Consider the following 17,463-nt stretch of genomic DNA (forward strand, 5'->3'; position numbering starts at 1 on the left):
TGCATCAAAAATAAGTATAAGTCTATGAAGAAAAGTATTCTACATTCCATTTTACAACCAACATGCCACTAGGCTTCCTGTATTAAGAATATTTCATTGATCACATTTAAGCAGCTTCTCATGTAGACATTTTTAAAATAAATAACCACATTAAACAAATAAACCTATTTTGTTTAATCTCACAATAATATAATTGCAATAATATCAAACAAAATATTAGGAAAAATATGAATAATCAAGATCTTAAAAATACAACATTTACTTTTTACAGATGATATGTGTCTGTCAAAAATTGAATTAAATAATTTCATGAAGTAGCAAATTTAACAGATAAACCTTCTGTTAATTAACAGTGATTAATAAACATAGAAAATGTTTATTTGAAAGACAAAGGAGGAACAAACGGAAGGCATGTGAATAATATCTGAAGGAGATTTAATTAGGCTCTGCTGTTTCAAGTGAATTGCAACAAACCAGACACTTCTTGTCTTAGGAAGAAATTCATCACCTTTTTGGAGCACTTAGCAAACCTGCTTCCAAGAATACATTATTATAGATAGTCCCAAATAATAAAGTCCTCAGATAAATTGAAAAACTTGTTATAATAGCTACTGTTTATAATATTGCAAGTTTCATTTGAATCTTACTAAATCATTTTTCACAGGGTATGGTCTTCGTTGTCACCGTGCTATCATCACACTCTGCAAACTGATTGGGATTAAAGACATGTATGCCAGGGTTTATGGATCCAATAATATATTGAATCTCACTACGTGTCTCTTTAAGGGATTAGCTAATCAGGTAAAAATTGAGTGACTAACACATGCTTCTCAGTATGTTAAAAAATATTAACTTGGACCTGTATTTTAATTATATTTTATGAACTGTTCTTTGCCATAGTGCAGTGGGAAGGTACAGGGAGGAAATGTTCAAATAAATTTAAAGTGAATACCAGAAAATAGTTTCTCAATTTCCTAATCATGGTTTGTGGAGTATGATAATTTTCTCCAATTTTGATGAAAAATAAGTTTTTTACAATCCAAACATGGATTATATTTGTTCTTTAAAATACTGCCATGGCTGAGACTTGAAGCAGGCTCAGAACAAGGGCAACATTGATACAATATAAATGTGAATGAAATTAAATCAATTAGGAGTTTTGCCCAGGTATGACAATCAGAAGCCAAGTAAAAAAGTTGTGTTCCTTGTTGTAGCCCAATGTTAACTGCTTGAGTGACAGTCTGTCTTGGATATTGGACAAGTAGAGATTTTTCTCATCATCTGCTGTCTGATCTATTATTATTGAAATATGCCATGGATTAATTTGAGTCCTTCTATATGGAATGTATTGACTTTTACCATACCATTCCTTTTTTGACTACATTTTGTTTTGTGCGGGGACTGCTTTCATTTCATTCATAATTGAGGGATTTTCAAACAAACAAGTTTCAGCTTTATAATTTTGCTGTATTTTCTTCAGCTTCATTTGTGCTTTGTGGAGCTTGTTTTCTGATTGGGTTGCTTGCTTTCATTATTGTCATATGTCTGTGAAATCATCTCAGTTAACCTGACCTCCAGTCAATTTTTATTCCACGAGAATCTGTAAAGGTAGAAATCAATCTGCGGATCTCATTTGTTAGTAAAAATGCCAGTACATTATTATGAGAAATATGTAAAATAGTTTTGAAGAACTAGGAAGAATAAAGAAGAACTAGGAATTTGCTTGAAGAACTAGGAAGTGACAGATATTGCTAAACTGAATTTTCATGCTTCATTTCAGGCTTTCCTTACCAAAGGCTGTTGTGTCCATCTTTCCTGTTATAGTAAAATATTGAGATTAAAGCTGAGGCTAAGGGATACTATGTCTAATACTAAAAACAGTAAAGAGGAGTTAGAACTAGCAGCTAAGGATAGCTTTTACCTTCCATGAAACTATTGGTTTACTAAATTACAAAAATTGATGAATTGGTATTTCTTAGATTAGAATCCTCTCTTTGAATTATCCCAACAGGAAACTCATCAAAATCTAGCAAACAAGAAGAAGCTCTACGTGGTAGAATTCCGTGAAGAATGTGGCCCACTGCCCATTGTTGTAGCAAAGCCTAATGGACCAGTCAGAGAAGATCCTGAATCAGAAGAAGCAGCTCTTGATGTCAAATTGGAATGGAAAGAAGTGAAGGCAGCACAAGGAATAAGGAGTAGATGGGCTGATGTCAAAAGAGCTGTTTGGTAGATTTGGGCAGTATTTAGATATCAAAATGAAGAAGATCCGGCATAATCTTATAATAAGGCAATATTTGTTTCCACATGAAGTGAAAAAAAATTGTATAAATTGCCTTGATTATTGCAGTCCGTATAATTTAGTCATTCCAAACAACATAGCCAACTTTCTTCAGCTGATGTCTCTATTTAAAATGCAATCATTTTGTGGCATGCAGGCTGTAAAGAAAAATGGGAATTTACAAAATCTCTGACAAGAAAATTAATATTTTCCCAAATAACTGGAGAAGATAACAACAGTATGGAAAAATAAAGTTGTAATTGAATTTCATTTCGCCTCACTTATCTCTATATGCTCAAGTAAGAAACTTGGACTTTTAATGAATGAGGTAACTTCATGCATTTGGCTTTTAATACTACTTGGACAATACTGAACCAAAACGAACAGTTGGAAGAAGTCCCAGTAATATTAACAGGTTTTGGATAACTCCTCCTTGCCACATTCATCATTATGTTAGAGGAGGTATATTGGTTGCAGAAATCCAAATCCAATTTCAAGGCTGAGAAAAATATAATTGAAACCTTAAAGAGTTGTTTTAAACAATGTAGGAAGTTCTGATATAATAGAAGAAATCATTTGTCATGCCGTAAGACTTTAGCAATATCAGCATGCAATATTAAGACTTACATCCACCACTCCAAATGTGTAAAAAGATTGCATCCTTTTTGGTGATGGACAAAAAAGTTGTCTAGGTCTAGGTTGATAGTAGGATAGAACTTGTTGAAGTCTTGATTGAAAAGGGATTCTTTTCTGAGAGTTCAGATAATGAAAATGCCATCACTGAATATCAAGTAAAGGAGGGAGAGAGTCAAAGGTAAGAAAGTGCCTAGGTCAATATGACAATGATGACATATTGTGGAACTAGTCTGTGTGCATAGCTGTGGCCTGATTCCTATAAAATAGTTATGAGTTCAGTGCAAAATCAAAAGAACTGGTGGCATGTGGTATGCTTTATGGACAGCCCTGATTATATTCCTAATGGCTTGAAAGGGAGATTGCTGTACAATAGGTCAGCATCCATAGTAGCTAAAATGGTGTGATCAGAGAAGATTGCTAATGAATTCAGGTTTTTTTTAGGAAGTCTGTGGTATCCTCTATGTATCTTCTATCTTCTATGTAGCTGAGAGTGCCTCTGGCATAAAGTGACTCCTTTTATGTATAAATGTGACTAAAGTATTTAATAAGTTAATGTTATATCCTGAATAAATGTCAAACATTTGGTCAGCTTTTTAGTACAACCAAGTTAAGCTCCCATTGCATAGCCACCTGGGTGATGACGCATTTTTAAAAACTGCATTGAGAAGGTATTTTCTGGTTAAGGAAAAATATTGATGTACTGAGCAGATAAATGAGTAATAATTTACCATTAACTAACATTATAAAACTCATTTGCATAATTTAATTATATATATCAAAGGAAATTCTAAACATTTGCTTTATATGTAAGTGAGCAAGCAGATATATACTTTCACTTTTAATAACGTAACAATTTGATTGAGAATTCTCTTCCTTTAGCCCAATAAAAAGTCATGTTTTCTTCTTAGAGGATGCAGTGGATATGCTTGTAATGGTTTACCTGGCTTTAAAAGCTAAAATCAACAGTTTTATTTTATTTTAGCTGAAACAAAGCTGTTTTAAATATGTCATTCAAACAATAAATGCTTTAGTATGTCACTTGGAAAATACAAAGCTTTGTATAGTTTTGGAAATAAATTCATCAAAATTACCAGTCTGCCCAAATTCATTAGTCTTCTGTAAAACAAGCAGAGACAAACTCCAGTTCTCTTGCTACATTCTGTGATATTTCTTTGCTAGTCTCAGAAGAGATGAGTTCTCTCTCATTCCCAGCCTGCTTCTTCAGCATTCATGCAGAAGCTTCAGGCTTATGATCAGCATTTATCCCAACATTTTGGTGTTCTCTCTGTGGAGATTTGGGAGGTGCAGTAGAGATCCTGGTGAACACATCCCCCCTCTACGCACACACACCACACACAAGCTCTTGGTTTTTCCTACTTTGTTTTTGAAGATGACAATACCTGTTATGAACCAGTGCTTCCTCTAGTATCAGATGTGCATACCCTGAATGAACAATAATCATATTTAATTAAAATTCTCTCTCTCTCTCTCTCTCTCTCTCTCTCTCTCTCTCTCTCTCTCTCTCTCTCTCTCTCTCTCTCTCTCTCTCTCTCTCTCTCTCTCTCTCTCTCTCTCTCTCTCTCTCTCTCTCTCTCTCTCTCTGTTTTACTCACATATACTCACATAAGAGAATATTCAGGAATACCATTTTTCTCATTCGGTTGCAGGGTTAAGGCACCCCAAAATCTTTGAGTGAAAGTTAACTATAATTCAAATTTGTGTGCCTGGCATTTTTGGTTGCAAAACATATTTATATTTAAATATTCAGTTTTCTTTTACTGTAAGCTGCCAAGAGAACTTTGATTGTAAGTTGCCATAATAAAATAAGTAAACTTTTAAAAATACAACTGATACACATTTCAAGTTGCCATAATTGCTTTTGTTATGCAATTTATTGCAAGTGCTTTCATATTTTTTTAGTGGTAGGGGGAGGCAATTCCCATTGTGCTCACAGCACATAGGCAGAAGAATTTTAACTCTTTCTTCCTGCTGGATCCTGAGAAAAAGTGCCCTTTCCAGGAGCTGCCATGAATTGAGGGCAGAAGAATTTTAACCCTTTCTTCCTGCTGGATCCTGAGAAAAAGTGCCCTTTCCAGGAGCTGCCATGAATTGAGGAATAAAACACTCATTACTCCACATTTAGATGGCATGAAAAAACTAATTTTGTAAATTATAAAAGAACAGGAAATTGTGTTGGTTCACAGACAAAAAGAGAGGCATGACTTTCTCAATTTTCATTTTGGTTAATCTTGAGGATTCTATGATCTTAATTGCAGGAAGAGGGTTAAAATGCTTTTATGGATGCATGTCTTATCCAAGTTCCAGACTAGAAATTCTGTAAAGACACATATTGCTACAAATCTAGAAAACCAAAAAGTCACCAATCTAATTACATATTCATATTAGTGGTTATCTGAATATTCTTAGAATGCTGCTCCCATCAGCTTTAGCCAACATGGGTCAAGGTCTCTACTGCAATCCAACAGACTAGAAATCTACAAGAGTCTACCAACTCAGCTACAGCCCAACTGTGTCCAGAAGGTGTCAGCCTACCCTTTCTCAAAATTGTGGACAAGAAAATGAAGCACACTGAAACTCTCTCATCTTTTCCTTCCCAAACTGAAATGTTATAATTGGTTATCCTTAAATGCTACTTTTGTAAGTACAGTTACAGGTTAATGGGAATATGTGTGCACTTACAAAATTCAATTGGCTTAAGTATACTTTTCCCAGAAAAATATGGAGGGAGCCTGCTTTGTTTTTGTTTTGGTTTTTTTTCAAAAAAACTAGATATAAGTGAGTTGTCCTCTATCAGAGATTCCATATCTCCATTCTTAGATTAAAAACCTTTAATTTGAAAAATAGATTGCCAATCTCCAAACTTTTGTTTACTCAGAAATTCCTCAGACTAGGTATCCAAAGCAAGCAAGAAAATCATAATGAGATCAAGGTATTAACTCAAATGCATTTCCCAGCTTGTATGTATAACATTTTCCACAAAATGTTGCGTTTTTCCTGCATGCCTAACATTGTTTCCCAGAATTACAAACCCGCCTTTTTAATGGTGCCGGTTTCTCAGCAATTACTTTGTCCATTTGTTAATTGATTTTGATGGTAGTTGAATTGCCAATAGCATTATTGATCTATGTAGTGCTATTCTAATTGGATCTGTTTTCTCCTAGTTTTCTTCATAGCAAATGTTTGACAGTTCCCAGTGCCCAACCCTTGAAGGTTTCAACACAGGGGAATGTATGTTGCAACATACTGTAGTGCTTATTCTCAAGCAATGCCAAACCCATAGTGCAAAATATGTGACAGCTGCCCCAGTTTTGACTACTCTGCCTGAGGAACAGCATTCTTATGCTATTGTCATCAAACTCTTGCCACACCATATCAAAGAGGAAAGTCTCACAGGGAGGGCAGAGCAAGAGAGTGTCTGTTCAATCAATCAAAATTTGTTGACATCATGACAAAGAAAGATAAGGCAGATAGAAAGTCATAGAAGCCCAGTCCTCAAATCCAAACTATCGAAGTTCCACAGGTCCAGTCAACTTTTCCTGTTTTATACCATATAATGACAAATGCAGCATCTGATCAAACTTGAGTAATGCACACAGGACACAAACTTGAGTAATCTACAGGACAGCGCTCCCAGCCCCTTGCTGCATTTTGTTGTTGGAAAAGACTTAAATCCAGTCTGAGCCCAGTCTGAGCCAGCTGGGGGAGGAAATACGGGAAATATTGTAGATGAAGAAGGATTGTTTACAGTACAGGACTTTTAAATGTTGGTTTGGCAAAAATGGAGGCTTCCTGTGATTTAAGTAAATCAATGTAGGCTCTAGAGTCACATTTGGTACCTTACATATTCAAATGAATGAAACTGTCACTCTAGGAAAAACAAAGAAAAAGAATGCTTAAAACAGAAAACCAAAACAAGCAAAGAAAGAGAAAATACCTTCATTGGAAAGTGAAAATACTTGTTTTAAGAAATTAAGGTACCTACTTCAAACACAGCTGGTAGCAACCTTCTAGCTTTCCTGTTCTCTCCTTCTTGCCCCTTCTACCAATAAATGATTGCCATATATGGTGCTAAGCTCCCACCATTCATATTTATCCATTTTCAAAGCTGTATTTTGAATTGTAGGCATGTGCTTAATTAGTATACAAAAAAGCAACATACTCTGCCAAGATATTCAATGACTGTTTCCAATCAACACAGGTGTAATAGTCTAAATGTGATTTTGGCCATGGCACAACTGCTCTTGAAAAAGATGTAGTGGAAAAGTAGTGATTCCATGAGCCCTCTAGAAGCCCCCAGTCTGTTTTATGCAGCCCCCAGTCTGTTTTATGCAATTCAAATTCAGCTGCAAATCACGTATTTTCAACAATGACATTTTGCTGTTGGGAATACTGAATGGAATAAAATTGGTGTTCCAAGCCTTTCCAAAGCTTAATGAACCTATTTTCCACAGCCCCTCTCCCAAAGCTGAATTTTGGTTTTGCCCCAACTCATCCAAAAAGAAAGTGAATGGGCCTGTATTTAATCTACTCAAAATCTATCCAAAGCATCAATCAAGTCTTCAGGACTGTTCTGATGCATATTAATTGAAAAATCCAGCATTGGATTTTTGAAAAATTGAAAAAATCAATTTGACACAGTATTGAAAAATTCCTTTGACTTAGTGGAGGAACACAAACTATTTCTCCATAGGATTGTTCTATTTATGAAATATAGGTGCTATTTTCTTGAAGAACTACTTTCTTGAAGCACCTGAATGGTTTCTACTGGACAAGCTGGTTATGAGTCCTTCTAGATAGGAGGACAAATCATATGGCTATCTCTTCTCATTTTTATATAGAACTAATAATTGTGTTCTGAAAGTCCAGCTTTATGCTTTCAGCACATTTAGAATGGATTTCAATAAGGCAGGATAGGGGAAGCTACCATGTGGCCCTCTAGATGTTTTTAAACTCTAATTCCCAATAGCCTACAACAGCATGATCAGTGGTGGGGGATGCTGGAAATTATACTCATCAATATCCAGAGCCCAGCCATTCCCTATCATGCATTTTAATAAACTCACAGGGTATGAGGCCATTAGCTAACATATCATTGCTTCCTTGCTTGGATGCTGGCATTAGCTTAGCCTACTCTACTACTTAATTGTTGTAATTTCAGCAGCTAGGTTCACACACAGGTTTAACCATGACTATGAGGCCTCATGGCTGCATTTGGGTAATACGTTAAACTTGGTTAATTTTAACTTTGATTAATTTTTATGGCTTGGTTTTGAATACAAACCCAGCTCTTTTAGTTAACATAGCACATTATGTCAATCTAAACCAGGGGTGTCAAACTGCTGGCCCGTGGGCCGGACGCGTCATCCAGAAGCTGCACCCACTCCATTGCCAGCAATGGCAAAACCGTCCCAATACTTTGCGCAAAGTCACGTGACATCGCGAGTTTGACATGTCTGATCTAAACAATAGCTTAACTTGGAAATGAATCTCTTGTATTTTATTGTTGGCTTTGACTTCCTTTATTATTATACTAATGCTATTTTTCTTCTCTGGGTACATGTTGACCTCAGACTTGAAACATCATCCAGTCCAATTACTTAATAATACAAAAGTGGTGTTGCCACAGTATCCACAATAGAAAATCATCCACAAAACTGTTCTTAAAAATAATCATAGAGAACCTGCCACTTCAAAAAGCTTATATTATAGGAAATTCATGCTAGATATGCTCTAGTTCCTGCTTCATGAAAATATTGGTTTACACCTATTTGCAGAGCAACAGAGAAAAAATTTACTTCATCATCTACACATCTTTCAATCATCACAGTAAAAACAGTTACAGAAAAAAAGCTTGAATAAAACCAAATTCTATATTGGTTGATCATTAAACTGCAACTGCATTCAAGGCATTTCCCTGCTTTAATCATATTCTCTTCTCCACCTTTTCCCTTTTTTATAACAAATGGTGGCTTATTAAAACAGTATGTCAAAGGAACTGCATGTTACTGGTATAAACCAGTTCTTTAAAATATTTGCCAACCCTAGACACACCTTAACACGGAATCATTCTTCATTATTTAATAACCTGCCTCTGCCCCTTTACCTCTGAAGAAGTACCTGCGCAGAGCAGGTCCTGAGGTCCTGAGCCTAAATGAGATATTTTCTCTCACCAGTGCTGCTTTGTGTCTCATGATTCACAGGAAGAACAGTGTGCTGCAGCTGCCAAAAAAGCCAACACAGTACTAGGCTGCATTAACAGAGGGATAGAATCAAGATCACGTGAAGTATTAATACCACTTTATAATCCCTTGGTAAGGCCATACTTGGAATACTGCATCCAGTTTTGGTCACAATGTAAAAAAGATGCTGAGACTCTAGAAAGAATACAGAGAAGAGCAACAAAGATGGTTAGGGGACTGGAGGCTAAAACATATAAGGAAAGGTTGCTGGAATTGGGTATGTCTAGTTTAATGAAGAGAAGGACGAGGGGGGACATGATAGCAGTGTTCCAATATCTCAGGGGCTACCTCAAAGAAGAGGGAGTCAAGCTATTCTCCAAAGCACCTGAACGCAGGACAAGAAGCAACGGATGGAAACTAATCAAGGAGAGAAGCAACCTAGAACTAAGGAGAAACTTCCTGACAGAACAATTAACCAATGAAACAACCTGCCTCCAGAAGTGGTGAATGCTCCAACACTGGAAGTTTTTAAGAAGAGACTGGACAGCCATTTGTCCAAAATGGTCTAAGGTTTCCTGCCTGAGCAGGGGGTTGGATTCGATGACCTCCAAGGTCCCTTCCAACTTTATTATTATTAATATATTATTATTACTTTTATTGAACAATTTAGGACCATATTTCTCAACTTGGCAACCTGAAGATGTGTGAACTTCAACTCTTGTTGAAGTCCACACATCTTCAAGTTGCCAAAGTTGAGAAACACTGATCTAGGAAAATAAGTATATGTGGGATATGCACTTGCCTCAACTGCAGATACTGCAATATCCTTTGCCTCACCAATTTCTCAACAATATCTTTGCAAAGATGGATCTATAGTCATTTCCTAACAAAGAGGCTATCATATAAAAGACCCAATTTTCCAGGCTGATTAAAAATTTAAATATTCATGACAGGTAAAATATACCACTCAGCTAATAAATTCCACGGAGCAGTCCTTTCCACATCAGGAACAATGTGACAAAGTATGGGCTGCCAAACATAGCCCTCAAAATGTAAAATCATAACATCAGTCTGGAGGGGTCCCTTGCTAAGTGCAAGAATCAGATTAAAATCTTCTGGCTGTTTACAAGAATGCATCCATTTTGGCAGAGACCATCCTCCTGATAACTAGTTTCATGGTAAAATTACTCTGTTTGGAAGTTTTTCCTAATATTCAAATATAATCTGCCTTCCTGTAATTTAAATTTATCATTCCATGTGCTGAATTGGTAGAGAAGATTCTTGGCTTTTTTCACTGTGGCTCTCTTCAGATACTTGCAGAGTCATGTTCCTTCAATTTCCCTTCTTAATAACAAACAGATCCTTCAATCTTTCATCTGAAGATTTAATTTCTAGTCCCCTGATCAACTGCTTGCATTTTTCTGAATGTGTTCCAGTGTCTGAATTAAAGAGTGCAGCCTAGAACTGGAGACCATAATCACAGAGTAAACCAGAGTAAACCAGAGAATCAACTACACAGATTATTAAAGGAAATAATATTTTGGGTCCCTTTTGTTCAGAATTCAGGCCCTAGTATATGAGGGAAACAGCACTGACCACTCTGATGTATATTCTCAGTTAGGATCTCTTCCTACTGAGCCTGTCATTGGTATTCAAGTACTATTGGCTGTGGTGTTATTATTGTTCAGACTGGGAGAGATTTCTGTTTGAAAGTGTCTGTTTATTGCCCTGATAGATTTGTTGTAAATAAATAAACTAAAGAAGACTTAAAAATTGTACTATGCATAGCCTAAAATTGCACTCTAGTTTGTTGTGGCCAAATAATAATAATAATAGTAATAATAATAATAATAGTAATAATAATAATAATAATAGTAATAATAATAATAATAATAATAATAATAATAATAATAATAATAATAATAATAATAATAATAATAATAATAATAATAATAATAATAATAATAAAGTTGGAAGGGACCTTGGAGGTCATCTAGTCCAACCCCCTGCTCAGGCAGGAAACCCTATACCATTTTGGACAAATGGCTGTCCAGTTTCTTCCTAAAAACTTCCAGTGTTGGCGCATTCACCGCTTCTGGAGGCAGGTTGTTCCACTGATTAATTGTTTTAACTGTCAGGAAGTTTCTCCTTAGTTCTAGGTTGCTTCTCTCTTTGGTTAGTTTCCATCTGTTGCTTCTTGTCCTGCCTTCAGGCGCTTTGGAAAATAGCTTGACTCCCTCTTCTTTGTGGCAGCCCCTGAGATATTGGAACACTGCTATCATGCCCCCCCCTCGTCCTTCTCTTCGTTAATATCAATATCATATTGATAACTGATCTTCAATTATCGTTTCAAGTTTTTTTCACAACTACCATTAACCAAACTTGTGATTTCTGCTTCCTAAAGTGAAAAGCTTTACATCTGTCATTATGAGTTTTCTAACTATTTATCTATCCCATCCAATGTTATGTTATTTGCTCATCCAAATCATTAATAAATAATCTATCAATGTTGAATGGGGAACCTGACACATCTTAAGAAGTTTTCCCCTTCCGGTATGTTGGGGAACTTTAAATGATTATTGAACCAAATATCAATATCATTTAACTGTTACACTATCTAGGCCTGACTCAAATGCAATAGTAATCAGAATGTCATGGAGTACTTGTCAAATTCTTTAATATATCCCCTCTCATTATTACAATGACAAATCAAATTACTCCATCAAAAATGAAATAGGTTAGTTTGATAAGGCATTCTTGATTAATGCCATGCTGATTTCTAATGATCATGACATTGTTTTCAAGATGCTCACAAAGCAACTGCTTTATGAATTTCTCTCGAATCCCAGTACCAATGTCAGACTTCACATTCTCATTCTGTTTCCTCTTGGTTGAAAATAGGGACATTTGTATTCCTGTAGTCACTGGGCAATTTATTCAGTCTCCAGGACTTCTCCAAGATAATGTTGATGCTTAGTCAAAACGCCTACCCTGCAATTCATCTAGTGCTGGACATTTCAATTCAAAATAAAGGAGTATTTCCCTAGGTAACCTGCTCCTATTCTGAGCCTTTATAGTTGTGTGATGGAATATATATTCTACGGTTGGTGGAAACTTTTTCTATGTTCTCGCTGAACAACTGATTCACTGATTTTGTCCTTAACAACTTTCATCAAACACTAAGGCGAGTTATAATCAGGAGTTTTTTTAAAAAAAGAGAATTGTTTTGTGATGTGTTTTTTTTCAAGAACAATTTCTAAGATTTTCCCCAAAAGTCATTGCTAATAATTTCCCTGTGGATGGAACCATGAGGGAACAATCTGGCTGAACAGGCTCCAGGGCTGGTCATCACCTGTTCGAGTTTCTCCCTCCCTCTTTTGCACTTTTGTACCTCTTTTTCTCTGCCCTAAATCTCCCTGTGTTCAGCCTACCCTGGAATATTTCATCCTAAATTCTAATGACAAACACACCCACAAAAATCCTGTATTTTTCCTTTCTTTCACTGGCAGCTTTGTTTTTGTTTTGTTTTTGTTTTTACATATAACAATCCCTAACATAGAATTAGTTGGTGTAGATAATTTCTATCAAGTATTCCATCATAACTGTTACATCCTTTTTTAGACCAGTCATTATCAGTTCGGACCACCAAGTGAAGTTACAGTTTTTAAAAATTGGATACTTATTACTTAATTTATGCTTTGCTTAGAATAATGATCTTTCCTTACACAGACATGCATCACTACCTTCCCCAATCCTTTTTGAAGCATTTGAAATCATTTTAATCACTCAAAGTAATGTAGTATTCCAGTAGAAGAGAGCATTTATAGCTCAGGGTCGAATGTGGAATTCTTGGTTCTCTCTGAGATTGGTGGTTTGCTCGCAAATGTTTCATTACCCAACTAGATAACATCATCAATCTAATTCAATGATGTCAACAAACTTAGCCACATCATTATTCATGTTGGTAGATTACTTCACTGAAGAAAGTTTAAAAAAACCCACCTCCATCTAAAAGTTGAACTTGAAGCTTTTTATTGTACAATTTACATAACTGTAAATTACCATTTATTGTCCATTTACATAAAAGGCATTGTAAATACAAATATATTTTAAGGTAGATATACTGAGTTTCCTTCACTCTCTTCTAACAAAGACTTGGAATCCGGGGGGTCGATTAAGAGTAAATATTAATAAAGAAATTTACCGTTAACACGTAATAAAGTACATTATTTTTATATAAGATTTCTAAAGAAAGTTCTTTACAAAAAAAACACACACATATGTCTGTAAAATCCATAGAACATAGGGTTTAAGAAGATTTCCATCTCAGCAGGGAGAACACCATATGGATGACATAAGTCAGTGTGACTGCATATGCAAAAACCTAGAAGAGAAGAGAAGAGCATTTAGCTTGGCAGTCACAGTTATGTGCTCTGGCAGTCATTTCCTAATTTTCTCCTGGCTTTTCCTGACCTTTTTGCAGAACACCAGCCTTACAGTGCATCATTTTTTCTTGCCTTTGCTATTAATCTTCTGTCCCAGCATAAAAACATTTTCTGTTTAGCCCCTCCTCTCTTTTTACTTTAGTATAATCAGCTTTTGGGATCATAGGCACATTAATTGTATGCTGATTTTATGCACATACACATGATCACAGCATAACTATCGGCCGATCCACTGCAATTGGATGGTATTACCATTGCAAAGTATTAACAAGTGCTTCTAGCTGTGAGGGCTTGCTCTTCTAATGTCTGTGTAAGTTGTACATATATCCACTCTATCCATGTTGCTTTGCAGATGTACTCTAAGATTGTAATACTAAATATTATTAACATTTAAAGTTTAAGAGCACTTCTACACTACCAGACTCTCCATCTCCCAATATCTCTGATTCCAGGTTAAAATGTTTCACAAATTTATCCAGACTATTTGAATACCTTCCACAACCATATGCTAGGCCAGGGTTAGGCAACCTTGGCTCTTTTATGACTCGTGGACTTCAACTCCCAGAATTCCTGAGCCAGCCATGCTGGCTCAGGAATTCTGGGACTTGAAGTCCACGAGTCATAAAAGAGCCAAGGTTGCCTACCCCTGTGCTAGGCTTATGGACACATTGGTGTGTTTGGGAGTTCACAGAGAATCAGAAGCTAATCAGTGCTTGTCTTTCTGGCTGATCTTCTACTCACAGACTTGCTTTTGTAAGAATAAAATTAAAGGAGACCCAGAGGATAAACTGCCTTGAGATCTTAGAGAAAGTCTAACTTTAATAATTAATTCATAACATAATAGGCTGTATTGCAATAGCAAACCACTGGTCACAAAGTTATATCATCACCAGGGGTCTTATGCCTGACATAGGGCTGGCGAGTCCCTAAATCTATTGCAGCATCCAATAACCTGAAAAGCAGAATTAAGTAGATATGACTATCTCACTGAAATGAATAGGACTTTGTTTAGTTTTAGCTGGCCACACTTTGGGGATTTTATGAGATTTGCCACAGGGCAAATGTTTATACTATACTAGTGAAATAAATGTGATACTCGGCTGAGTATCTTATCAAGAAACTTTAGAATCTGTATCAATTGGGATTCTCACTGGTATAATTTAGATGAGGAATTTCAGGTTATACAAGAGTGGACTCTCTTAAACATGTTCAATTGAATGAATATGTTAGAGGTGCCACAATCCCTATGTAAGTAGAATTTGTTATCAAGGCCAAAGTTGTGGTTCCTAAAAGTAACATGAGTTAATCAGCATCAGTAAGGAGCTGAGACAAAGGCAATGCACAGCAATAAAGATCTAATAAAATAGTCCTGAAAATGTGAGTCTCGGGTATATTCATATTTAAAACGTCTGTTTGAGTTTTGGCGCTCTGCCTCTCTCCGCTCGCCCCGCCCACTGGGAGCGTTCGTTCTGCCGCATGCCTCATTGGCCAATGAGGATGAACTAACAACCACCTCTCCCCCGCACGAACAAGCGAATAGAGCAGTGATGGCGAACCTTTTAGAGACCGAGTGCCCAAACTGCAACCCAAAACCCACTTATGCATCGTCAGGTGCCGGGTGGGTGTGGCCCATTGGGTGGGCGTGGCTGTGGTGCTAACGGCAGAATGGGTGGAACTAAAAAGTTCCATCAATCAATTCCAACTTTGCAAGATCTTTTTTTTTCACGCGAGAAGTTGAAATTGACTGATTGAACCTTTTTATTTTTTTACATGGCGGTGGAGGCCTAAAGCAAAAAGGTTTTATAAAACCCAGCTGAAGACCTAGGACTGGGGCAACGGCGCAGGTGCCCACAGAGAGGGCTCTGAGTGCCGCCTCTGGCACCTGTGCCATAGCTTCGCCACCACTGGAATAGAGGATCGCAACTTCTCATTAATGGATACATCATCACAGCAAGAGATAATGAGGAGGCAGACTGGACCCATGGACAGCAGGAGAGGACAATTGACCAATGTGGATAGCGATGCTAGCACTAGAAAGGAACGACTGGCCGAGACGACTGCAGCGCAGACAGAAATGTCAGATGAGCAGCGAGATGATTGCATGCGGCAGGACAAATGCTCCCAGCGGGCGGGGTGAGTGAAGAGAGGCAGAGCGCCAAAACTCAAACAGACATCAGCGAACCCAACAGAAACGATTACAAGAGGGTGTGGACCGAACAGACCCATAACACACTCATTAGCTAAACTACTGGCTTCACAGAGACTATAAGAACTTGTTCTCCAATCCTGGCTTACACTCTGATGATGTTAGCAGGCGTTGACGAAACCTCAGTTTTAATAATTTTTTTAGTCTTGGTGATCCATGTTTCTAGTTTTATCTATATAAATCTATTGCAATTCTTAATATATACTCTACTCTAATTCTTAATTGTTTGTTTTCCACAGTGACTTGTACTGTACTGTTATTGTATTTTTCAGAGGGTGAAGGAAGGGAAAAGTTATCCTTGACTTTTACTTTATACAATAATCCATTTATATTCTTGTAATTAACAGATTCACCCACACATACCTTAAAAGTACCTGGTTATGTTCACACTCTGTTTGAGCCATTTTAGTTAAAATTCTATCTATACACTCTTTTTCTCTGTAGAGTCACCCGGAGATAAGGATGAACTCAATACATGATATAGACAGTTTTCTTTGGGATCTTGAATTAAGCCCCAATTATTTCCAAACCATGCCAAAGGGTGTTATATATTTGCCAAAGAATGAGCAGTTCTTAAATCACTAATGTCCATAATGTCAATTTCTTTTATAACTATATATGCCTATCATTTGAGGAGAACCATAATCCAGAGGCACAGCACATTCTGGTTTCAGAAAATTCCAGATTCAACCCTGAGAACTACCGGTAATTATCCATGAAAAAAAAAACTGTAGGTACACAGATACTACTGGGATAAACACACAAATAAATGCACAAATAGCCTCACCCATTATAAAACATGTTTTTAACAAAATTCTTCATTGTAAGCAGAGCTGTCATCCAATCAGAAATAGCCTTATATCTGTTAGTCCATTAGTTGAATTTGCATATAAAGGTAAAAAATAGCTCTGAAGCACCACCCAAGTATATGAGAAACTGGCAAGATGTTACTTTAAGACAGTAATTGTCTCTGACATTTTTATATTTTAATAATAAAATAAGAAATTGCTACAGAATTAATTTAAAAAATTGTACCCTTAAAAAAAAACCCAGTTCATTTTAATTTGTAAATTAAACCCAGTTCTCTTTCAGTTTCCCAGTGCATCTGGAAAACAGCAAATTGAAGAAGATTGGCCTAATTAATGAATCATTTCAATTCTAGTTGAAGGTTATATACTCACCACAGCTGCTATATCTATTTGGTACACCTTGAACACACCAATATCCTTAAGCACTATTGTAATGTAGGCTTGCAAAACTGCTGCACTCAAATAGAAAAGTGATGCAATTACCTGGTAGAAAGCATCCTGGGGGAAAAAAACATCAGAAAAAAAGTCTTAAGAACTCTGCAAATGTTGCTATTTATAGGACAGCCACCAACATTCCCCCATCACCCTTGTGCCACTATAAGCACCTAATATGAGCAGATAGTTCCGTTTGCATTTCTTTTCAACAATGACCATTTATAAAATGCTGTAACATCTGTAATTACTTTTCCTACTTGTGCCAAGATGGCACATCAATACCCCAGCCTCCTTTTGCTTATGCAATGTTCTCAAGTTGTTGCCTTCTATTCATCTATAAGCCATACTGAATCAGCTTGAACTCAACTCAGAAAAATGCTAAGAAGAATGCTGTGGCTGAATAATTCACTATGCAAATGGTGACAATAGGAGAAATTTGTTTTCTGAGCTG

The 17,463-nt window shown here is 36.5% G+C and overlaps 2 protein-coding genes across 2 annotated transcripts in view; one reads left to right on the plus strand and one right to left on the minus strand.

Annotated features, from left to right (window-relative positions):
* The window catches only part of MRPS5 (mitochondrial ribosomal protein S5), a 34,379-nt gene extending 30,494 nt beyond the window's left edge, over positions 1-3,885 (plus strand). Inside the window, exons 10-11 of the mRNA XM_015817958.1 lie at positions 665-801; positions 2,012-3,885. Of these exons, the coding sequence (XP_015673444.1) occupies positions 665-801; positions 2,012-2,233 (359 nt within the window). The 3' untranslated portion in view covers positions 2,234-3,885. The remainder of the gene's footprint in view (positions 1-664; positions 802-2,011) is intronic.
* Positions 3,886-13,126: 9,241 nt separating this feature from the next.
* The window catches only part of LOC107289235 (mal, T cell differentiation protein), a gene marked incomplete at its 5' end in the record, with an annotated part of 9,518 nt that continues 5,181 nt past the window's right edge, over positions 13,127-17,463 (minus strand). Inside the window, 2 exons of the mRNA XM_015817960.1 lie at positions 13,127-13,501; positions 16,950-17,075. Of these exons, the coding sequence (XP_015673446.1) occupies positions 13,427-13,501; positions 16,950-17,075 (201 nt within the window). The remainder of the gene's footprint in view (positions 13,502-16,949; positions 17,076-17,463) is intronic.

The sequence above is a fragment of the Protobothrops mucrosquamatus genome, unplaced genomic scaffold (genome assembly GCF_001527695.2).
Source record: "Protobothrops mucrosquamatus isolate PMUCROS unplaced genomic scaffold, P.Mucros_1.0 scaffold658, whole genome shotgun sequence".
NCBI lineage: Eukaryota > Metazoa > Chordata > Lepidosauria > Squamata > Viperidae > Protobothrops > Protobothrops mucrosquamatus.